A 24098-nucleotide genomic window follows, 5' to 3' on the forward strand; every position below is an offset into this window, starting at 1 on the left:
TTAAGGATAAAATAAAAACTTCCTTAAAGAAAGAAGAGACAATGAAAATTATCATTTATAATATAAACATCCAAGATAATCCAACATAGTCTTTTGACCATTTAGGTGGACAATTGTTAAAACATATATTCCATAATTATTAAATATAACTCCCTCTTTATTTTATTTTATTATTAAATTTACTTAAATATCCTCACCACTTATCTCCCCTCTCTTTACCCTACTTCCATTCCCCTCCTCCCTTCACACCTCTCTCAAATCTCACCCCAAAATGAAACAAAGATGATTAACTGTTAAGGAAAAAAAATAGAATAGGTTCCGAAGAACGTAAAAATTGCAGAACTAGGAGTGCACACAATCAAAACAGTTACAGGTACAAGAATGCCTTGTGTCATGGACCCGAGGCTATAACATTTAGTTTATTATTTCTTCTTTCCTCCGCCCTTTAAACCCTTAATCCCTTGCCACCTACTTACCAATACCATGATGTTAACAATCCGCTCCAGATTCGTTGACAATTCCATTAGTTATTGGGTAATTTTAAAAGCAATTATATATGAAACAATAGCTGTGGTTGGGGGTTACTGTTTCGTTGCTGAAACAAGGAAACAAACAATTGACACAGGGATGTTAAAATTTAAACCGATCCAAAATTTGAAAACCGTTCAAAAAAACTGAAAATCGAACTAAATCAATTTTTTTAAATTTTTTTTTATGAATTATTTCTCAAACGAATGGTTTGATTCGGTTTACAATTTGTATTTTTAAAATTGATCTAAATTGAATCAAACCACAACACTAACATTTATGTTATTTTAGTGTTATACATTTTATGAGCGTACTAATTGAGTTTCATAATGTTTTGTATTGTTATGAATACAAAACTTATATATGATGTATATTACTTTTTTTTTTCAAATAATTTTTTTAAGATATGTTTGGTTAAAAAATAGATGAAATCTTATAGATTTTTAGTGTAGAATGTTTAGTATATTAATAAGTTTTGTAGACTATTATTAACATTTTTTAATGTAATTTTATTTAAAATATAAAAAGAAATATATAAATTTTAGTAAAAACTACAAAAATTGAACGGAATGAAACGGTAAAGTGTTGATTTGGTTTTTTTGGTTCAGATTTTATTTTAAATGAAAATCAAATCGAATTGCATATATTTTTTAAGTTTGTTTTGGATGATTTTTCGATAAAAAAATGAAGCATGAACACCTTTAAATTAAGATGGTTTCTTTGAATGAAACACAACACAAATCGCCCACACTAAAGAAACGAATACTAAAAAGTGGAGGCAACAAGAGATTGAAATGAACCAAAGAATTACAAAAGGACACTAGAAGATTTGGGAAGAGATCTTCCTCCACTTGAAGGTGAATGACCTTGCTATTTTGGTAGCCAATTTGTCAGTACTTGAACTGTTAGAGGTCATCGGGTCGCCTTAAAGGAATAACAAAAGGAAAAAAAGTTACGGAAAAAGTCTATGGTTCTACTAAAGTTTTATGTTATAGGATTGGTAATTAGTTTGATTACCTCTCCATAGATGATGATTCGTTTCTAGGGATATTTACGACAAGCTACAATTAAGGCTAATCTATAACTTTTTTGGCTAAAAGATATTTCATTCATACCATTCATTGTCGTTTACAAAGTTTCCTAATAATCGTTATTGTATCATAAAAAAAAAAAAAAGAGTTTCCTAATGAGCAAAGTACAACTTGGCATAATATCAGGATGATCGACGCCATGGAGGAAAATAAAACTACAAAATGACATAATATCATGCCTTGGAGAAAAATATTTGTAATGACAATTATAAAATATTAAATATTCATTAATTTGTGACGAAAATTATAAAATATTTGTTATATTTAATAATTTTAATAATTTATTATTATTTATGCATTTTTTAAAAGGCTTGACTTTTTAACTAAGAAAAAGAGGGAAAAAAAAAACATTCACACCATGCACATGACGTACTGATGATCGAAATCCTCACCACGTGCTTTATATCTGCTGCATTGATTCTATTTTTTTCAGATTTAATATATCTATTTGCTCTGGTATTAATTCTCCTTTCTCTTTGGTTTGTATAAGACTTAGTTATCTACGATAAGTTTATAAATGATAGGTTTAAAATACTTTGTATTCTCTCTTTATTGAGGATGTCAACTTTTCTCTTCTTTTTTTTTACAATGGATTCACTGTCAAGAACATACATGATGCATGGTTGAAGACAATTGCCCAACTCCCAATTAGTGTTGGTAAAAAATATTGACCCTTTATTTCCATTTGGATTTGGGTTGTCTGGCCAAGTACCAAAATTTTATATATAACTACCCAAGGAGCAGTCTCACAGTTCCTCTTCTACAAGGAGACTTGCAGTTGTTTTTGGCATATTGAATGATTAACACATTTATATTTGTAATGAAAGCATCCTACAAACTCCATTTAATTAGCACAAGAATAGATGCATGTAAGTTGAAATTTAATGATAGTTGCTAAAACAGCTTTAACGTCCTGTCCAAAAAGGAACTCGGAAACACAGTTATTCTTCCAAATTTTATTAACGTGTTAAATTTTTATTTTTTTTATAAATACTAATGACACCAAATGATATATGCATAAAAGTCAAATATACATAAAAAATTTATCGTTAGTTTTTTTTTTCTTTCTAATCTTTTTTTTTTATTTCAATTAGGATAGGAATAGGTCAGATCGGTCTAAGACCTGACCTATATAAAATTTGACCTGAACTGACTTATTTAATTAAAAGGTTAGACTCAAACTTTTTTAAAAGCCTATTAAATTAAATAAATCAGACTTATGCTTATTAAAAAGTCTTATAAAGTTGATAGTCTAGCCTATATATATATATATATATATATATATATATATATATATATATATATATATATATATATACTATTTTTTGGGAAACAATATATATTTATATTATTTTTTTGGTATAATAAATATTTTTTTTAAAACTAGCTTCCACATTTATACTCTATAACTTTCATTCATAAAATCAAGTAAGATTTTAATTATAATTTAGATATAAATCATGTGTCCCTTTATATTCCTTATTATTTATATTGGTTTTTTTATTCCTTTTCCTTTTAACGTCTTCTTTTCCTTTTAATTTTCCTATTACGGGAGTAAACAAAAATCATATCATTTTCAGTTCAAGCTTTGATAAAGGTAAACTTCATTTTTCTTGCATCTTCTTATTCCTTTAACATTTTTTATTTCATCTTCTTATTACCTTCTCTTTTCCATGCATATATTCTTTTTTCGTGGTGAAAGCCTACTACCACTTCTCCTTTTTTTCCATGAAAGAGTACTAAAGATTTAATGTATGAAGAAGACTTTTAAAAAGGCTATCAGGCCAGATTAAGCTTTTAAAAAGGTCAAGCTAAACCAAAATAAAAATCTTTGATAGGCTATAGACAGCCTAAAAAATTCATCCTAGGTTAGGCTCAGGCTTTTTAAAGCCTGACCTAACCTATTCCTACCCCTAATTCCAATCATGATTGATTAATCTAAAGGTAAACCCCGTCTCTGGTTTAGAGAAACAACTTCTAGAATTTAAGTGAGTGTCTTTTATCTTTTAACCATATCATGAAAATGTTTTTGATAGAAAAAATTTAACAAAATCATTATGTTGTTTATAAGGAATGAAAAAAAAAATAAAAAATAAAGCACAACCATCACATGATTCAATTATACAAGTCTAACAAAATCAAAATCACGTTTGTATTATTTAATTTTTTTCACCCGCATGTAGAAAATAAAATTATGATTATATTATATATATTTTTTACTCTAAATAATAAAAAAAATCATGTTTCTGTTGTTGCGTATTTTTTTTTCCACTTTAAATTACACAGCAGAACCAAGATTGTGTATTTTGCTCTCATAACAATCCAACGAAATCATGAGTTGGACTTGTAGGAGAGGATGTAAAAATATAACAATGAAATTTTGTCAACGAAATTATGTTTTCATAGTGGATTTTTTTTTTACAATTAAGATTCTAAAATATATTAACTATCAAAAATGTATTTATATTATGTATATTATTATGCACATGCTACTTAACTAATAAGTAATACATGCACGTTGTTAAACCCGGTTAGATTCGATCTTCCTTGAGTGTACTCAATATATGGTCTAAAATGATCAAATGGCATGCATAATGAATGAGTATGAACACATCTATGAAGCATCAGCCAAGGAGAGAAAGATAAGTTATGGTTGAGGACATCGGTTATAAGTTTATTAAACTTGTGCGCTATAAAATATTTAAAAGAAAATTGTAATTGGTTTATAATCTATTAAACGATGTAAATGGAATTTTTAAGTATTATTTGTAATTTTTTAAACTAAGCATATCAATTATCAATTTTTATGAGGTTATCATGATAAAATATATCAAATAATATAGTTGATTGAAGTAACTTGTCAAACATTTAATTTTCTTATAAATAATATATTTCATATTTATTAATATTTAAAATAAAAAAAATAATTAACTTAATTCTTAAATTATTAAAGATATGAGGCTAATTTCATAACAAATAATCATAATAATGGTTATAGAAAAAAAACATAATAACGGTGTGAGTAAATTTTAATTTTATATAATTTCTTACTGACATAATTTTTCATATTTAAGTCTATTTTTCTTATATTAAAAATATGAATTCAAAGAATATAAAAATAAAAAATATGATTATACAATACTATATAATTATTAATAAATTATTTATTTTATTTATGGTTGATATAATGTTAATATGTAATAACTTTTAAATTCATTTATTGTCAAAATTAAATTTTATTTTAAATTTATTGAGATAGTATATTATTTATTAAGTAGATATAATTGTTGTTTATTTAAAAATATTTTTTTTCATGATTTTAAAGATTAATTTTAATTATGTGATATTATTGAAGATTTGAATTGATTAATTTGATTGTATGAATACTGTCATTTATTATAATTAAATTTGTATATCATTATTATTTTTCTTTCAAGAAAACTGCTTTGATTTGTCCTTTGGACTAAACTTGGCACCCAATGGAGCTACAAATTAAAGAATATAATAAAACAAAATTAAAAAACATACCGTGTATGGTTGCAGTGAAGCAGGAGCCACTGGTAGAACATCATCAAAAGGATATATAGGTTTGCCCGTAAGACTTTAAGACATATAGTTACATAATATTAATAAGATTCTTACATTAATGTGAAAATCAAACTTAATAAAAATTTATTTCTTATTAAGTGAATCAACTTGATCTAAGATATGAACTCTCATTCTTCAACAAAGTAATATTGTATTATTCCTCTCACATTATTTTTGTTTTTTCCATCTTCTGATTGCAATCAAATCAATTTGATATAAATTAATATTATAAATTAATTTAATTATGATCAACAAAGCTAATTCATATAATAATTAATATGGTTATCTTAATAAATCAACTCTTGTCCCATCAATTTAATTTTAATTAAAGAAAAACACATTAAAAATGTTAAACTATATCATAGTTAATTTGATTGTTTTTAAAAAAGATAATTTTTTTATTAAAATTAATATTAAAAAAATTCATAAAATATACACAATGAAAATATAAATGTATAAAAAAACACAACAGGAACATGTTTTTTTTTAAAAAATTAATAATTGTAAAAAGGGAATTATGTGAAGGAGAGAGATAACATAGGTTGGCTTGAAACAAGTAGGAAACCTTGTCTGTTTGGCACAACAGTATTTATTAATGCGACGCGGGAGCACGATACTTACTATCCCCACCAGACCCCGCTTGAACGTTTGGTATTCATATTCTTCGATTTTACACACACATAACATAACGTAACCTTCTCTCCTCTTACATCACTTGCCGGAGTCGAAGCTCCTCCGCCACTGCTCGCCGGCATGGATATGCCGAAGAACCGCGCCACTCGAGCAACGTCTCTCAGAGACGCCTCCGACTCCTCTAAATTGGAAGGCACCGGTAGCTGGGACGCCATCGAATGGACCAAGATTGAGGTCCCTTTCTTCTTTTCTTTAACCTTCTTCATTCCTCGATTCAATCTATTATTTACGTTTTTTCTTTTTTTTTTTTGCAGCCAATTTCCCGGTTCGTCTCGCACGCCAATCTCGATTTCTTACTCGAGTCGGAGCAAGTTGTAGCCGAAGTACGCATCAATACCTCGAATTCTCTATCTTTCTGTTGTTTAATTTTTTTCTTTCTTCAAAAGACTTGAAAATTCGCCGTTTGTCCCTTTTCTGTTAGTAATCTAGGTTGTTTGTTGTGTGATTTGTGGAGCGGTTGTGGTTTTTCTATCCACTTTTTTTATTTAGAAGTTTTCTTTCCGAATTCATTTGTCTGGTTTTGATCGTGTGTGCTAAGTCTGCGAAAGTGAGGAATGAGGATAGGGCAGAGAATGGTAGGGTGATTTACCAAAAATACATGTAGGGTTTGGGGCTAGCTCCGCAGAGATTAATGACAGAATCTTTATGTTCTTTGCGCAACGATATAGCTTGCTGCATTTCTTGGAAACTTGATTAGGGTTGGTAGTTCTGTTGTGTTTGTTACCTCAATGTGAATGCGCAATACATTGTGGAATTGCTGCCGTGTGCTGAGTTTGACACACGTGACCTGTAAACAGTCTGACAATTGAATATCCGTATGAAAATTCTGTCCCGCAGCTGCTAACTGCCTCTGAATCATTTACATTCATTTAGTTAAATAATATGATAGTACAAATGTTGATGTGCTAGGTTGTGTCATAAGATTGCTCTGGATGTGGGTAACGCAACGTGCTCTTTGAGGGGTATATTAAATGAGCCTTGGCTTATTGCTCTTTGAAGTGCTATCATGTGGTTATAGAGAACAAACGTAACACATATTGCAAGGAAAATAAAGGACAGCCACAAAGCACCGAATTGGGTGTGTACTCCAATTGAGAGCACTCAGTTTTGCCCTAGTACCAAAACTGCTGGTCTCCATGGAAGTGGGATGGGACTTACTCTCTTTGACCTCTCACTGCTCTCTAGGTGATAGGGTAATAGGGATGTGGGGGCAAATGGCTAGGATGGTGAAACTTCCTTCAACAAGGTTAAGGTTTCAAGAATGTCTCTCACTCTTAGGTGTCCTCTTTCTCTCTAGATGCAAATCACTTTTTGCTAAGTTTTTTGGGGTGTCCTTCTTGTCTTCCAAGGAATCTTCTACCAAGCATTAAGGCTGATTCAGCAAAAGATGTGCGGTGTCAGGCCATGCTGCTTAATCGCCACATTTGCAGCTTGTTCCCCAGGAGACAAAAAATATTGAACCATGTGTTGGAGGCGTGTAGGATGATGATTACATGTCTTCACTCTTTAGGGTCAACTGTTGACAATTGAGTGTGTCAGCAGACAGGGAGGTGGTAGGCAAGAGGGAGATTAATAGTGATGGATCAAATGGGAGGTCAAATGGGGTTGATGTCATTTGCTGCATCAAGCATCAGCTAAAGGGATGCCTCAGAACACTATAGACCTTCCCTGCAACAGGGCTCTTTTCACTTGGTCATGAATCCTTGGTGGTGCACCCTTCATCATGGAGCCAAACAAGATGTAGAATAGTTCCCAGGTGGGAGTGGGGGCTAGTGGATAGGACTTTCTGTGCTAAGTGTGGGCTAGTGTTCCTTGATCCACATTATCTAGCCGCAAGCTCAAGTTGTTAGATGATGTTGCTTCCAAAAACAGAAATATACTCAGAATTCAAGATCCTTGACCTGGTTATGTCATATTAAACACTGGACTAGAGTGTTGAATTTTTTTGTAAATATTAAATAGTTATACCTAAATATCTTATAAATGGCCTCCAAATGTTTTTTGGGAAAATACGATACCGACTAACCAAATACCTCCTATGTATGTTCATTACTTTATTTGACACAGCTCATCTTTAGTGCAATTGGGCAATCATTCAATCAAAGAGCTAATATTTTCCTCAATTTAATGTTAGCTGTTGTATATTACTCCTCTGTTTCAAATTATTTGTCATTTAAGGTATGCACACATCTTCGGAATAATAAATTGCATTACTTTGACAAATTTGACTAAAATACCCTTATTGACATAGTTAGTGTAGTTGTGAATTAGTAATTAAGCATTTAGATGAGATATCATAGGTAAGGGTATTTTTTGAAAAAAAATAACAAATACGTTATTGATTTTCTGAAGTGGCACATATTTTGAAACAAATTGGATGACTATTTACTTAATTAAATACGAAAAATCAACCAAGTGTTTAATTATGACTGACATTCCTCAGGCAGACGAGGAGGGGGATCATAGTTGTTTAATTATGACTTTTGCACTGATAAAAGGACCAATAATTTAATATTACAGGTTTTAGTCTATGTACTATCCAGATAATACCTTTTGGCTTTATTTTGAGTTGATGGCTTGGTTTATAGACAATTGTTTTGCTTTTAAATCCGTTGAGCTTGTGATGCAAAAGTAAGGCTTAACAAATTAATTAGAAATTTATAATTACAATGGATTTTTGAAAATATATGAGATGCATAGAAAGTGGCACAACTCTTGGAAAGGAAAAAGAGAAAGACAATCTGAGCATTTGCGAACTGATAAACAATAGATGATTTGGATAATTTTTTGAGAAATCCTGACTAGTACTAGAGCAAAATATACCCAAGAAAGCAAGTGTTCTGATTCCTCTCCAGTGTGAACCTTTAGCAATAAAACATTATGAAAATATAGCTAGGAAAGCAAATGCTCCAAGCAATTTCTCTTTTGTGTGAACCTTTTTCTAGCTTATACTACTAATTCAAGTCTTAAATAATCTTTTAAATTCACATTTATCCTGATTGTATCTATTGTATTAAGTTGGTATTGGTGTTTATTTTCAGGGAAATGGTGTTGTTCTTGTTAATACAGATGATGCGGGCACGCTGATGGTAACAAATTTCCGTCTTATTTTTCTGGTAAGTGAATGTTATCTACACAACTTATGATTTGTTTTCTGAGGTATTATGATGTGGGAGCAGTCTAGTATTTGTGATTTGGAAATACCCATAGGAAATACAATATTAATGTATACTGGCGTGACAATTATGGATTTTGGTTAAAAAATCATGGCATGCTACTGTTTGAAGAATTTTTTAATTTTGATTTGGGCTTGACCACTTGACTAATGAGGAGGTTGTGGAAACACTGGATTAAGTCGTAGATATATTAGAAAAGAAGTTGTATTTTTTAATTTCCACATTACCCAAACCTGATGTCCTTTGCTGACTATGGTTTTCACTTGCAGACTCTTATCATTTGATTTTTATACTGAACATTATACAATTAGTTTATGGAACATTATTCTCGTGCCAAGTTGTTTGTTTCTGTTATTGGATATGCTTGGTGGCAATTAGTTGCCTGACTTTCATCAAATCACCAGGCTATTTAAGCTCCTGGCCTCCATTGCTGATTGGTGTGCATTTTTATGCGTCAACTTCAGTTGTTTGTCTGGAATTTTGTTACCTGCCTATTTATATGTACATAACCTTTGTTGACTTCGTTCTCTAATTTCCTTAATTGCATTTTCTAGAGCGAGGGAACTAGAAAAGTTATTGCCCTTGGAACAATACCTTTAACAACCATTGAGAAGTTTAACAAGACAGTAAGTTCATGCAAAGTTTTCTGCAAATTATTTTCTTTTGTGTGTATATTGTTATTTAATTTGGTTATGTTGCATTAGTTTAATCTGAGCATTCTCTTAGTCTGCCTCACATGTATGTTGACAAATAAGTTTGACATACTATAATCAGATATACTAAAATGAAATTCAAATAATGATTTTTGAGTGACCATGCATATCCCTTTTGTATGAGTTTGGTCAGTCTCCATTTTAATCCCATCTATCTCTTTGTTTATTTTGTTTTATTTTTTGCTTCCCTTTTTGATGTACAGATGCACATGCGCACACTCATTATTTTATATAAATTTCGTCATTGGTTGTATCATATTTTAAGTCTTTAAATCCTTACTAATTCTTGTGGTTACCACCTATCAAACATTGGAATACCCACAAAGTATGAACTTAGACTTATTCATGAAGGGAAAATAGAACTTTGATATTTTAATTGGTTTCTTCTATAAAATATTTATTTTGAATGGTTCTAAATTTTTTGATTTGTTTGACTTGCCAATGTGATGGATTTGTGCCATTAGTTCATGTGCTCATATCAGCTCAGCCACAGGAATAAAAACCTGGATTGTTTCTCATCTGTTAACGTTGTGAAAATTTTGAATGTCTTGATCTGGTTCCTACTTTTGTCGCGATTATTTGGAACCTAATATATTGCTCTCTTTTAAATCTAGGTTGTGAAGGTTCACTCAAATACTCGCTATGTAGACAAGACACCAGCACAGAGACTGCTCCAGGTGATTGGTATGCATAAGCTCCTCTTGATCAATATTTTCCTTTCAAACATGTAATTAATGAAATTACTATGCAAGATTTATAGATACTTCTGATAAATTATTAAATGGAAGATAAATCTTGCAACTGATTGGATGTTTAATATCAAGAAATACTATGACTTTTAACTGCAATCTTGGCCACTTGATCAAAGAAGCTTTGATACCATGCCAAGCACCAACTTTCCTAGAAATTTTAGTTGTTAGGTGAATGCACATAGTTGGTTTTATATATCTAACAAATACTAATGTATTGCATATTTATGAGCACCAAGGCACAGACCTTTTATTGTTATATTGTAAAATAGCCACCTTTATTTGGGACAATGTTGTTTTGACTTTTGAGTTTGGCTAGAACTGGGTGTAGCTTTGAATATTGATGCCTTACTAGCTAGTTAGTTCTTAGTCTTACTTTTCATGTATTTATTTTTAATAATTAATAGATACAACTGTGAATTGTATGCTGCTTCTGTTTTGTGTAAAGCACATGGTCTTTTCAAGGGATTTACTTTATAATATAAATTGGGAAGCTTTTTGTAATAATTTTTTTCCTCTTTGTGCTGGTTTTTTCCCTTTTTATTAAGGGGGATTCTTTATCCTCCCAATTTGTGGTATTTTTATCTTTGTCTTAAATTTAATAATTCTTTTATTAAAGAAAATTCTATCTTTATTCACTAATGCAGGAAAAGATATGAGAATTTTAGTCTTCAGTTTCAGGCCACGTACAAAACAGGTAATTCTATTAAGAGAGTAGTTGTGTTGTAAAATGGTGTAAGTCTCAGTTTTAACTTGGGTTTATTAAATATTTACGGTTTGGAGATTAAATACTTTTGGAGTTTATAAAAAGGTCAAAATGTCATTGACATCTCTTTCAACTGAAAGGCTTTTTGTGAATACTCCTAATTTAGTTCTCCTTTTGGCTTCATTTCTTCATCTTAGAAGGAAACAGCACAAGAATTCTTCACATGCCAGGAGAGTCCTATGAACAGAATAAACGAGTCTTAGACACATACTGAACTTCATCATACATGGATAGAATGAATCACAAACCTTTGTTTTTATTCAGCAGGTCTTTGTGGATGATCCCCAAACGTGAAGAGTTTTCTTAACTTTTTGTGTTAGTTCTCTTTGAGATATCTGGCTCTACTAATGAATTAATTAATTTACTCATTCTGGAATGACACTTTTGAACTTATTATAATCTATTGGGGCTACAGCATTTTAGGTTTTTGGAATTTAAAACAGTCATGCACAAGAGCCTGGTTTACATGTGGAACAACCATTTTTACTGACTCTGCATTTGAGATTCTATTAACTTTTTATTGAAAAAAAGTTTTTTTACACAAATTAAGGAGGTGCATTAGTTGTTCCACAACCAAAGCAGCGTACACGACAATTAGGGGAAGCCTACTGATAATGGATCATCAAGAATCGGACCTTAGACCTTTACATCAGTGCAGCTTGAATCTTGACCTCCCAATTGAGCCAAGTTTCATTAGCAGAAAAAAGCAAGAAATTTAAGAGAAAATACAGAAATTTAATTATATTTTGTACTAGTTGAAGTGCTTGTTGGTCTATTAATCATTTCATTATAATTTACAACTTACAAAATATCAGAAGTAGTTGGGTGCGCTGCACTTATAAAGTGTTGCAAGCCAGTGAGAATGTTGTAATGAACATGTTTGGGATCTAATATTGATTATGAAAATCTTACAGAGACGTGTGGTTTACGAAGCGCTACTGAGGTGTACAAAGCCAACAAGACTATGGGATCTTTATGCTTTTGCATCAGGACCTTCTAGATTTAAGAACACTACTCCACTGGTGCGTTTATTGGATGAATATTTTCGACTTCTTTGCCTAGGTTCTTATCGTTCATCAATCAATATAATTGAAAATGGGTCCTTTACCTTGTCAAATGACCTATGGAGAATAAGTAGTGTGAATTGCAATTATACAATGTGCCAGAGTTATCCATTTGCTTTGGTTGTTCCAAAGATCATTAGGTAATTTTTTTGATGGCCAAACTTTCTGCTTTTTTCACTAGTTGTGATTTTTGTCTATATTGATAATGTTGAGACTGCTGAGCCACTATTTGTTACCTTGCATGGTCTTAATGCTGCTAGTGATGATGAAGTGCTCCAGGCTAGTAGCTTCCGTGCAAGATGTCGACTACCTGTAGTTTCATGGTGCCATCCTTGTATGTGCAGAATCTAGGTTTCATTTCTTTAAATAGTTGGCACAATTCTGTGTTTCTTATTTTTACTTTCTTTCTTTTGCATTTTATTATTGTTTTATGTGGATGGTCTTCTAACTATATGGAACTGATGACTATAGTGACTGGAGCAGTTGTTGCACGATCTTCTCAACCCTTAGTAGGTCTTATGATGAACATGAGGAGGTAATGCTAACTATTTTATCAAAATATATTGTCTAAAGCAAAAGAAACAAATTGTTTGTTCTAGATGCAGTGCTGTCAAATGAACCTAAGATATTTTTCATTTTCTTTTTTATTTTATATGCAAACTTGTTATTATTAATGGATATTATTGTATATTGTTGAAAGTTGAAACTAGATCCTAAGTATTATAATAGATATGATTTGGATATTATATGTACTTTGAATGTTGTAATTTTTTTTTTAATTTTTAGTGTTATAAAATGGTGTTTTGTTTTACGTTTTAGTGTTATAAAATTATGATATTATGTTTCTTTAATATTATTTTATTATCATCATTATTTTATTAATACCGGTTCAATCGTGTTTGAAATATTGAACCTTGATCCAATGCCTTTACCAGTTCAATGCCTAGTCCGGTATTGAAAACATTGCTTTTAAACCTTGTTTTTTAATTCTCTGTATAAACTGTGACTATTTACTTTTTGTAGAAGGATGGGTTTTAAAGCCATATAGTAGTGTGCTCTTTTGGTGGTGTATATTATTGATGGAGTGAAATGTGAATGCCGAAATGTTTGTCTTGTTTGTAGAGAGAGTTCTTTATTTTTGTTTTTTGTTTTTTTTGGGGGGGGGGGGGGGGGGGGGGGTCTGTTTAGCTAATTGTTCTCTTTCTTTTTTTTAGACGGTGATATCTTTGAATAATTTCGTTTATGAGAAATGGAATGAACAGAAGACTGACAATCTTTTTCATGTATTTTCCTGCAGCAACATGGATGAAAAACTTGTGGCTGCACTTTGCAGCAAACTAGATAATGGTTCTAGGAGGTAAGATTTGTATCTGAATGTTATACTCATTGTGATATGTGAACAATGCATGTGCCCATTTTACCTTGTGTTGAATTTCAACTTAATTATGAATGGGCAGTAAGGGTTGAATTCCAGGGATTGCTCGTTCATAAAGGCTTTGGTATTATACTGAGGATTAGGATAACACTTGCTTGGGATGGAGAGTACCTCCCTGCAGTCCGTCCCTTTTGTTCATCATTTCCCTGTCCCCATCCCTGCTCCCCACAAAGGGGATAATTCTTTTTCGTATTTGTCATTTCCCCAAGGGGATCTCTGACATTGTAAAATAAATAATAATACACACTTAAAATATTTTTAAAAAATAAAGTTAGATGACAAAATTTAAGTTTCCTTTAATATAAAATTATAAAAAAATATATTAAGTTATATTAAAAATAAAAAGATAATTATATATTGGTTATTAACAAAAAGACTAAAAAATCATTTATATGTGTATTTATAATTAAGGATAATTTTATCATTTTCATTATACTTGAACCTTATACACCTTCCCCGTACAAAGTACATGAATCTCTTTCAGGGGGTGTTTCCTTCCCAATCCTTGCTGGGGAAAAAACCACATGAACTTTGTGGGTCCATGTGGAGCAGTTTTCATTTGAATTCTCAAATGACGGGAAAATTGTCATCCCTATTGAGGATTAAAAACTTAAGTCATTAGGTGAAGACTAAGTCCTTGTGTTTCCATAAATTATTATACTGCCATTTAAATATTTAACTGACAGAATACATTATGCTATATATTGTTATGTATCTTTTTTTCTGTGCGTGAGAGGGGAGGGGGGGCGGGGGTAATTTGGTGCAATCCTCTGCATTGTTTTGAAACTTTTTAAATTGTATTTCAGAAAGCTGTATATTGTTGATGCACGGCCTAGGAAAAATGCATTGGCTAATGGTGCCATGGGAGGTGGTTCAGAATCATCATCAAACTATTTTCAATCTGAGGTCTGTAATAAACTTGAAGTGGTCCAGTTGTGATTTTTGTTTTCCAGTTATAATTATAAATTTGACTTTATTTTCTAAGTATCTAAATTCTTATTTTATATTATCAGATAGTCTTTTTGGGGATAGACAACATCCATGCGATGAGAGAGAGCTTTGTTCGGCTCCGAGAATACATGGACACTCATGGCAGAACGTCATCAGATGGAATGTCCTCTTTTTTGGTTAGTCTGTGAGTGTTAAAACGTTTTATCTGTTGTGTCTTTCGATGTATTGAGTAGGCTATTAGAATGGCATGCTTTGGAGCTGTTGGTAAATTCTATTTTGATAATTATTGAAGTTTTTGGCTGATTTTAAAAAGTTGAATGTGGAGCATGGTGTATGCATAAAAGTGCTTCTCTTATTCCTCTACAAATCATCCAGCATGGTTAATCTAGGACTTTGGTTCAAATGATTCTCTGTGCTTGGTTGTAATTTGTTGCCAAAATTGATGCATACAATTGTTTAATTTGGCAAGAATTTGAGTTAATGGCATTTCTAATACTGTTCTTCTGAACTGTTTTATGTAAGGGGTGTTCACCAACCGATTTAATCCAATAAAAAACGAAAACTATAGAAAAAAACAATTTTTTATTTGATTTGATTGTGGATTTGATTTTGAAAATTGATCCCGAACTTTTACATAGGCATATATTTTTATTTATAAATTTATGATACCCCTCAATTATATTTATTTATAAATTTATGATATAACTTGTACTTATTTGTAAAAATATATTTAATTAAAGATATTTTTTAGTAACTATTTGAGTAAAGGTATGTAAATGTAGTTATCATTTTTCAAGTAATGTAAATTTATTTGGTTTAATTATTTATTTGGTTCCTATACCTGCACAATGTTTTACATTTTAGTCCCTACACCTAAAAAGTAGAAACTACTTTAGTCCCTATACAAACACTTTTTAACTTGTTTTAGTCCCTACACCTAAAAAGTAAAAACTACTCATTTTAGTTCCAACTCCCAATACATACACTTTTTTAACTCGTTTAATCCCTACAGTTTTGGATGATAGGGATTAAAACGGGTTAAAAGGTGTATGTGTAGGGACTAAAATTAGTAGTTTCTAGGTGTAGGAACTAAAACATACATATGGTGCAGGTATAGGGACTAAATGAGTAATTAAATTATTTATTTTTAATAGTATATATTTGAAGAGTGATACTACTATTAGCTATATTAGAAGATTAGATATTTAATATTTTTTTATTTTTTTAATTATGTTTAATACATATCTTAATATTATTTAATACTTTCTTCAAAGAAAAATGAAACTAAGACTTAAATCAAAACTGATCCAATCCTAACCGCTTTCGATTAGAGTGGATTGGATTGGATATAAATTTTAAATCAAACTGGATGATGAATTAAGAAAACTGAATTGATTGGAACCAATCCAATCCAGTCTGTGAACACCCTTAGCTTTTATGATTAGCTTGATTAACTTGTGGGGCATCAATTCATAAAGTCTGTCTTTTAAATTTATGTGAATTGTATTCCCACTCTGTTTCTATGAATTCTATTTAGAGACAAGGTGGGTCAACGTGGGGTGGTGGCAATCTAAGTAGTATGTCTGCTTCGGTATCAACCCTTGGGGACAGTGGATGGTTACTACATGTTCAGAATGTGTTGGCTGGTGCAGCTTGGATTGCTGCTCGTGTTGCAATGGAAAATGCTTCTGTTCTTGTGCATTGCAGGTGCTATTATGTCTTTTCTCACTGTGAAATCTAAATTTAAAATTTTCAATGTATTCCTTCATATGATATTCAAGTTTGTTTGGCATCTAGCTTGGCTCCTTACCCCCTGTCCCTTTTGTTTTTTGGTAGTGATGGATGGGATAGGACAAGCCAGTTGGTTTCACTTGCTAATTTGTTGCTTGATCCATATTATCGGACATTCACAGGGTTTCAGGTAAGGGATTGCCATTACTCAACTAATTGAATTTCTTCTATTTCAATGCCACTAGAAGAAGATTAGCAATTTTTCCTTTCTATTTACTATTTACTATTGATATCACTGGCTAAACTCATTCTCCACACTAGTTAGCTACCATTTATCTGTTCTTTTATCTCATGTTGAAAATGAATCAATGCATGTGCTATTTAATTTTGCTTCATTTTTTTCTCCCTTATGCAGGCACTCATTGATAAAGACTGGCTTGCTTTCGGTCATCCATTTTCTGATCGGGTGGGAATGCCATCTGTCTCTGGAACTGGCAATGTGCCTTTCGAGTTATCTAGGCAGTCTTCAACTAGCAATTTCCCACCATCACCCATGCGCCAGTCATCAGGAACCTTTGCGTTGCAACCTCCAGCTTCATCTCACTCGCATAACTCCAACAACTATTCTCCCATTTTTTTGCAGGTTGATTCCTTATTTTAGATTTAGACTTAAATGATTGTAGACATGATTTACAAATATGAAAGGATACTACAAAGTCAATTGATCTATGTTGCCATTAGCCAACCACACCTAGCGGTAAAAAGGCTACTGTTGTTGTTTATTGAATAACCTTCTATGCATCATTTAATCGACAAAGTAGTTTATAATTAATTAACTGGGTTATATATCTTCTCCCTGCATTTTTCCTTCCTGAAAATCTCACCTTCAAATTGAGGCTTCAGTACATGCTTCATTTTCTTTTTAATGCCTCAAGCTAATTCTTTGAAGACTGATATCAGTATATCACTACAAATTTAATGATATTATTGTAAGCTATATAGTACATACACTTCTCTTGCTTAAAGTATCAATTGTTGGACCTATTTCCAACACCGGTGCCTGTATGACATGTGTTGGACAATCTTTTATTGTAGTTTATCTTGGTTTTTCCTGTTTTTAAAATGATATTTCTCGATAGGGATGCTCTTCAGTTTTAAGGGTGATTTGTATTATTGCACTATCACTTGAAATGATATTATTGTGAGCTTACTGTCTTGTATATGTTTTCAGTGGGTTGATTGTGTTTCACAACTATTGCGGATGTATCCTTTTGCTTTTGAGTTTTCTGCGGTATGTTTCCTTGAATATTTTTGTATTTGTTTTGATGCACGGTTTTCTTTCTAGTAACTTTCCTTCTAGTAACTTCTACTTTTTCATGATCCAGGCTTTCCTGGTGGACTTCGTAGACTGCATGCTTTCTTGTCGTTTTGGAAACTTCTTATGTAACAGGTACTTCCTTTGTTTGCAACTTGTTTTCTCCTTGGAATGGATGTGGTCATTGGCATCCTTTTTCCTGACACTTCTCACTTTGAATGTTGTGAAAGATAAGGTGGCTGCTGAGTAGGTTTCACTTGTGAGACGTAATTCAGAATTTAAGAATGATAATATTTAGCAATATGGAATTTTTGCCGATAGGCTGATACCGTTAACAGTTGTGAAAAGTTATGTCTAATTTTTTATCACGCCAGAAAATTGTTATTTCAACTGGGACAAAAGTATCTCTTGGTGTATGGTTGCTATTTTACTATAGCTACTGGCATCTCCTAGCAAATGCAAGTGTCAGTGAATTCTCAAATCCATTATATATCAAACTGCATTTTGTTATACTCACATTTATATATGATTTGATGTCCTGCTTATTGACTCAGTCAGCATTTTGTCGTCATTAATTACATTCACATCTGGAAGTTTTTTACTGTTAATAATGTTTTCCTTTGCTTTAATGAGCTCTGTAACTCCTAACCTTTTTCTAATTTTCATTCAAAGCTATATATATATATATATATATATATATACAATAATATAACCCATATAGTAGCACGTAATACTGGTTTGATGATTTCATTTTTCAACCTGAAATGTCTTTCTTTATATATTAAGCTTAGAAATAAAAAAAAAGACCATATATCTGTGTCTATTAAATGATAAATGTACTGGGATTAAAGTATGGGAAATGTGAAATAAATATTGGACGAATTGCTGTTGTCATGATGCTGGTTGTTGTATTTTGTTCTGTTTGCAATTTTTTTTTTAGTGAGAAGGAGAGGCAGCAATTCAATGTTTTCGAGGCATGTGGATGTCTGTGGGTATACTTGGCTGATTTGCGGACATCAGAAGGAGGTTCCCATGTGCATCACAATCCTTTTTATGATCCACCAAAGCATAATGGTCCTCTTCTGCCCCCAGCAGCAGCATTAGCCCCTACTTTGTGGCCCCAATTCCACCTTCGTTGGGCATGTCCAGAAGAAGCACAAGCTGGGGAGATTGAAGCACGATGCAGGAAGATAATTATGAAATACGCTGAGATGCAGAAGGTAGTTATTTTCCTCTATTTTCTGATTATGACTATGTCCCATTTAAACTTCATTTGTGGAAAGCCCCTACTACTGATTAACACACGTTTATAGGTCCTTAATTTTGGTGGCTGCCTTTTACTTTTTATCTTTATCAATTATCAGAACAACTCTCTATTTCTTTACAATGTCCTGAATAAAATTGCTGATCTGTTTGGTTTTCCTTTTAACGTTAGTGCTGTTTGGGATTTTAACAGGCTAAAGAAATGGCAGAAAGGAAAGCTAAAGAAGTTACAAATTCCATGGAGTCGTTGAATGCAGAATTACGATGTGAGAAGCAGCTAAGCAGCTCAACTATGAACATGGCCAAGAGTATGAGCAAAGAAAATATGGCCATAAAGCGTGCAATTCAGTCAATGGGGTGCAAGGTTCATGTCTCTGGTAGTAGTGGTGAATGCACTGTTGACATTGAAAGCAACCCAGACATTCTGTGTTGTTCCTCTAGGAAAGAATCAAATAGTAATGTGCGTGATGACAAAAAGGATATGTCTGTTTCAGTAGTGATTACAGCAGATGATGATGATGATGATGGAAACAACACAATTGGTCGGGTATGTGAAACACTCTGCCCATTTCGCTCTGGAGATGGAGGCTGCAGATGGCCAAATGGTGGCTGTGCTCAACTAGGTAGCCAGTATGTTGGTCTGAAGGCAAATTTTGATGCATTTGACCAACTATCAATTAATGATAGTTATTTCAAGTCTGAGTGAACAGGGAATTTACTTCCTAAAAGACTCCGATAGTGAACAGTCGCATAATCAATTTTGGTTTCTTTAAGCTATGAGGATAGTTGTTAATTCTTTTTAACACTCCTCGTGATGAAAAAATGGGGAGAAGTAGTGGACCCTGTCATTTTGATTGGGTTTCGGGAATTGTACAGGCTATAAGAGTTGGCTGGAGATCATCTTGGTGCATATGGGAATGCATTGGGTTGATACGCATCATGGTGGTCCATATTGATATATGCATGTGTATAATTTTTACAGTCGCTGATTACATCGTAATTGCTCTTGAATAAGATCAATTTTGTACAGACGATCAAGCTTTTCTGTTTTTAATGCATCTTGAGGGATCAATGTATATCAAGAATAATGTTACCCTATATTAATGAAGAAGATCGTCGACCTTGACAAGTATTGTTGAGTCAATCCTCCTGTTCATTATTTGTTGAAGCTGCCGAATTTTAAGGTGGCCTTAGTTTTTTTTGTATTTCTTTGTGGCAATTAATTGCAGAAGATGGTGACTTCGGGTTATGTTCAAACGAATAAGAAAGCATTGAAAAGGCGGCAAGTTCAATAATTTTATTGGTTCAGTTGCACAGGTTGAAGTGGCGAAATGAATCAAATGATTATTACAGTAGCAAAGTGAAACCCGAAATCTTCATTCAAGTAAATATGTCAGTACTTGAGTTGTGTAAATATGTCAAATATATTATCATATCAACATTAGTTAAATAAGTACAAAATTTCAGACTTAAGTTACATGTGTGGTAAATCTAATGAATCAGTAGTGCGCGGTAAATACATTAGCTAACAGGCAACGCCTCAATTAAAAAACAAACAATACAGAAACAAATCAAGGGATCCCTTGTGTAAATATTAAGTGACGCCATAATCTGATTACAACCAAATCATGCACGATTAACTTGGAAGCTAATGCTCCACTCTACCAGTTTGATCAATCAAAGTGCCAACTTGATCTCCACATAATGCTCTTGAAACATTCCCCGGTTCAAGCACGTTGAAGACTACAACTGGGGAGAAAGAATACCTCAGAAAAAAGGATTTTTGGACGATTACATTGAATGAAAACAGTGAGAAAATACAAACCAGGTATTCCATTCTCTTCACAATATGCCAGCGCCATCATGTCCATGGAGGTGACGCCCCTAGAAACAACTTCCCTAAAGGAAATGTGATCGAGTGTTATATTATCATTACGGGGATGGCAGTCAAAGACGCCATTCACATTAGTACCTTTCAGAACCGCATCAGCATTAACTGGGAAAAAATACATGGTTGGAAGAAAGTCAAAATTCACTCCTACTCAAGCACCAAGCATACTATACAGATGTGAGCAAGGCTGCTAATATAATGGAAGACATGATTAGAACAGATATAAAAACAACAAAACTAAAGATGAAATGCTAAAGTGGAAGTGCAAGGTCGTACGCTCAGAAGCTCTGAGAGCTGCAGCTGTATCAGTGGTAAAAAGTGGATTTCCAGTGCCAGCACCAACACCACCAAATATGACAACCCTTCCTTTCTCAAGATGTCTAATAGCTCGTTGCCTGCTATATGGTTCAGCAACCTCTGGCATCGAGAATGTACTCTGAACACGTGCTTGAACACCCAGCTTTTCCAAAGCAGATTGAAGCAAAATAGAATTCATAACTGTTGCCATCATACTTGTTTTACAGAAAATAACATATAGTCAGGATGCAATCAATAGTATGTTTCTGCAAAGAAAAAAAAGAAGCTGGGAAGCTGGTTGTACTGTAAAGTTGATATTGCATCACTTGACCCATTACACACACACAGAGCATAACCTCATTAACAACAGTATGCTTAATATAAAAAACTTTTCCTTACTTTTAACCATTAAAAGAAAAAAACCTGCTTAACTAGTATAAATAATCAATCAAAGCACTAAAATCACTTACCCTATTTGGTATGCCGTAGGTCTATCTAACCCGGTAGCAGACACCCATGCATCTCCACAAAAGAAGTTACGACCACCAACAACAATGGCCACCTATATAAATTGAGCTTTAGGCAACGCTAACATAAACTAAGCTCCAGTGTTAAAAATTATAAAGGCAAGGGAATACCTCCACCCCAAGGCGGCAAGCTGTTGCCACTTCCCTAGCAATCTGCATTGCCACCTAATGATGGAAGGAAGTAGTTGAATTGCAGTTTCCAATTAAGTCTCTAAGAGTAGGAAGCACAATATATTCATTCAAATATCCTCAAAAACAGATATCAAACGAATGGATAATAGAATCAAGAACAAAACTGGCACCTTGGGGTCAATGTTCTGGCAGTTTCCAGCCAATGCAGAGCCACTAATTTTAAACAAAACTCTATGCCATTTTAGATTTGACGCTGGCTTTGGTTTGAGGTTGGTTGCCACGGTAGCATTGCTAGGTGCATATCTGCGACAGATTTTCACTAATGGTAAGAAGGCCATCCCAATATGTCTTACAACATAAGATGCCATGAACAATCAACTATTCAGACAAGCAACAAGAAGTTATGAACAACAAAAGCATGTCCTGTCATGCCATCTTGAACAAGAGACAGAACTATACCAAGTTTACAACAACAATCAAACCTTGTCTCAGTAGGCGAAGTTAGCTACACATACCAAACAACAACACCAACTAACAAACAAACGACCTATAGAATAATTATTAGCAAAAATGAAAACATTCAAAGTGGCCAACCGTCATTGCCACCCAAAGCCGAATTTCCTGTAAAACAAAAACTGAACAATTACTTGGAGCAAAATCAAAACATCAGAAGAGTGCTAATAACACACTCTGTCTAACACTATCTATTATTGGTTATAAGTGAGACTCATTGAATAAGAAGGGAAACCTACAAAATTTTGTGATTTTAAACAAATTTCAATCAACAATAGTGTGTTAGAGAGTAGCATTTTCTCCCAAAGGTTATGTAATCCACAACATGAATCCTTACACAACATTTACAAACACAAAATGACAAGCATAATCAACAACTAACATAACAAACAGGTGATTTTATCAAAAACAAAGACCTGTTCTTAGTTTGTCTAGCCATAGAAGGAGAATTAGCACCACCACCACTACTGCCAGCCTTATCATCATCAGAAACAGTTTTCACAGACAGAGAGTTGCCAACAATAGCTTCAATCTTCTTAAACCAATGCCAGTGACTAGTGGCAATGCCACCACTCCCAATTCTCTGAAGCTCCACCTTATACCTCTTCTTCAAATTATCAATCTTATTCTTACACTGCTCCACGCTCTTCTGATGCTTCCCCTCTCCGCCGCATCGTTCCAGCACCGCCTCTGCCACCTCCTCCCAGTCGCGGCCGCGGAGGTTGCCGCGGTTCAGCTGGTTGAACTTCTCCGTGTACGCCTCCAACAGATACGCGATCGCTGTGTCGCTCCATTCTTCGCGGTCCTTCCGGTAATCGGTGGCCGGATCCGGATCGGCGGCGGATTTGAGCCTCTTGTTGTGGTAGTAGGGGCTGCCGGCGGCGGAGGCGCGTTTGGAGTTGGATTTGGCTGAGTCGTCGGAGAAGGAGGGGTGGGGGTAGTAGTCGGCGGTGGCGGTGCCGGAGGCGGCGGTGGCGGGGAGAGTGGTGGGACTGGAGGAGGAGGAGGAAGGGAAGTGGTGGCGCGTGGACGCGTGGAGGTGAGGCTGCCCGTGGGAGGGAGAGTCGAGGAGAGGGTAGTCTTCGGTGGCCATCAAGAGAAAGAGGGATTAGGGTTAGGGTTTGTGACGGAGGAATCAGAGACGACGTTATGACGGAGGCAGTAACGATTTCCGTCATCAAACGTGCAGATAAGGGTTGTATGTTTTGTTTCTCTCTTCGTGTTCGTTGCCCTCTGTTCTGTGTGTTAACAGAGAAACCGAAACGAGGTTGTAACAATTAGCAAAGGCTACGCAGGTAAGCGACGACAAACTCGGTTTTTTTTATATTATTATTTGTCATTTATTCATCATTCCCATTATTTTTTCAATATATTAAAATTATTTATAATTTAGATGTATTTTTTCTAAGGATATAATTAAAAGTAATAATTAATATCATATCTGAAAAAATAATAAATAAAATTATTCAAAAGTACTCCTTATTTTTACTAAGTAATAGATAAAGGAGTAATACATAAAAAGATACAAAAGTAGTACTTAAAATGCAGAACATTAAAGGAAAGGGTTGTTTTATTATTTAGGTTTAATTACTAGTTAGGTCATTTATAACTTTTAGTTCTCCTAATTTTTTTTATATTTTATATTTTAATTTTCTTTTAGTGTTTATAGTTTGAA

General features: G+C 33.2%; 2 protein-coding genes across 3 annotated transcripts; one reads left to right on the forward strand and one right to left on the reverse strand.

Annotated features, from left to right (window-relative positions):
• Window positions 1-5796: 5796 nt before the first annotated feature.
• LOC114370412 (phosphatidylinositol-3-phosphatase myotubularin-1-like) lies at window positions 5797-20207 on the forward strand. The gene is made up of 19 exons (XM_028327760.1): window positions 5797-6074; window positions 6155-6223; window positions 8942-9016; window positions 9631-9702; window positions 10404-10473; window positions 11186-11235; window positions 12219-12508; window positions 12629-12702; window positions 12840-12903; window positions 13666-13725; window positions 14610-14709; window positions 14817-14930; window positions 16292-16461; window positions 16591-16675; window positions 16901-17128; window positions 17717-17776; window positions 17871-17935; window positions 18741-19020; window positions 19257-20207. The coding sequence occupies exons 1-19, from the start codon at window positions 5961-5963 to the stop codon at window positions 19767-19769; spliced, it is 2553 nt and encodes an 850-aa protein (XP_028183561.1). The 5' UTR covers window positions 5797-5960; the 3' UTR covers window positions 19770-20207.
• A 211-nt stretch (window positions 20208-20418) lies between these two features.
• LOC114370413 (uridylate kinase-like) lies at window positions 20419-23723 on the reverse strand. 2 transcript variants are annotated; one of them, XM_028327761.1, is made up of 7 exons: window positions 22840-23721; window positions 22081-22213; window positions 21890-21943; window positions 21722-21813; window positions 21231-21466; window positions 20889-21059; window positions 20419-20812 (listed from the first exon to the last, which is right to left on the reverse strand). In XM_028327761.1, exons 1-7 carry the CDS (start codon window positions 23514-23516, stop codon window positions 20712-20714), a joined length of 1464 nt encoding a protein of 487 aa, XP_028183562.1. In that variant the 5' UTR covers window positions 23517-23721; the 3' UTR covers window positions 20419-20711. The 2 variants fall into 2 exon arrangements, with proteins under 2 accessions (XP_028183562.1, XP_028183563.1); XM_028327762.1 differs by lacking the exon at window positions 20419-20812 and having other exon boundaries at window positions 21010-21141; window positions 22840-23723.
• Between the last annotated feature and the right edge of the window lie 375 nt (window positions 23724-24098).

Source organism: Glycine soja, chromosome 10 (assembly GCF_004193775.1).
Source record: "Glycine soja cultivar W05 chromosome 10, ASM419377v2, whole genome shotgun sequence".
Classification (NCBI taxonomy): Eukaryota; Viridiplantae; Streptophyta; class Magnoliopsida; order Fabales; family Fabaceae; genus Glycine; species Glycine soja.

What these genes read in the sequence shown, in the direction of transcription:
- LOC114370412 (XM_028327760.1), top strand. Translation starts at nt 5,961, where the DNA reads ATGGATATGCCGAAGAACCGCGCCACTCGAGCAACGTCTCTCAGAGAC. An exon ending in CGGAGCAAGTTGTAGCCGAA is followed by an intron (nt 6,224 to 8,941) that starts GTACGCATCAAT and finishes GTTTATTTTCAG; the next exon opens with GGAAATGGTGTTGTTCTTGT. An exon ending in AATACGCTGAGATGCAGAAG is followed by an intron (nt 19,021 to 19,256) that starts GTAGTTATTTTC and finishes GGATTTTAACAG; the next exon opens with GCTAAAGAAATGGCAGAAAG.
- LOC114370413 (XM_028327761.1), bottom strand. Translation starts at nt 23,516, where the DNA reads ATGGCCACCGAAGACTACCCTCTCCTCGACTCTCCCTCCCACGGGCAG. An exon ending in GCTAGACAAACTAAGAACAG is followed by an intron (nt 22,214 to 22,839) that starts GTCTTTGTTTTT and finishes AATCTGTCGCAG; the next exon opens with ATATGCACCTAGCAATGCTA. An exon ending in CCTACGGCATACCAAATAGG is followed by an intron (nt 21,467 to 21,721) that starts GTAAGTGATTTT and finishes CTGTAAAACAAG; the next exon opens with TATGATGGCAACAGTTATGA.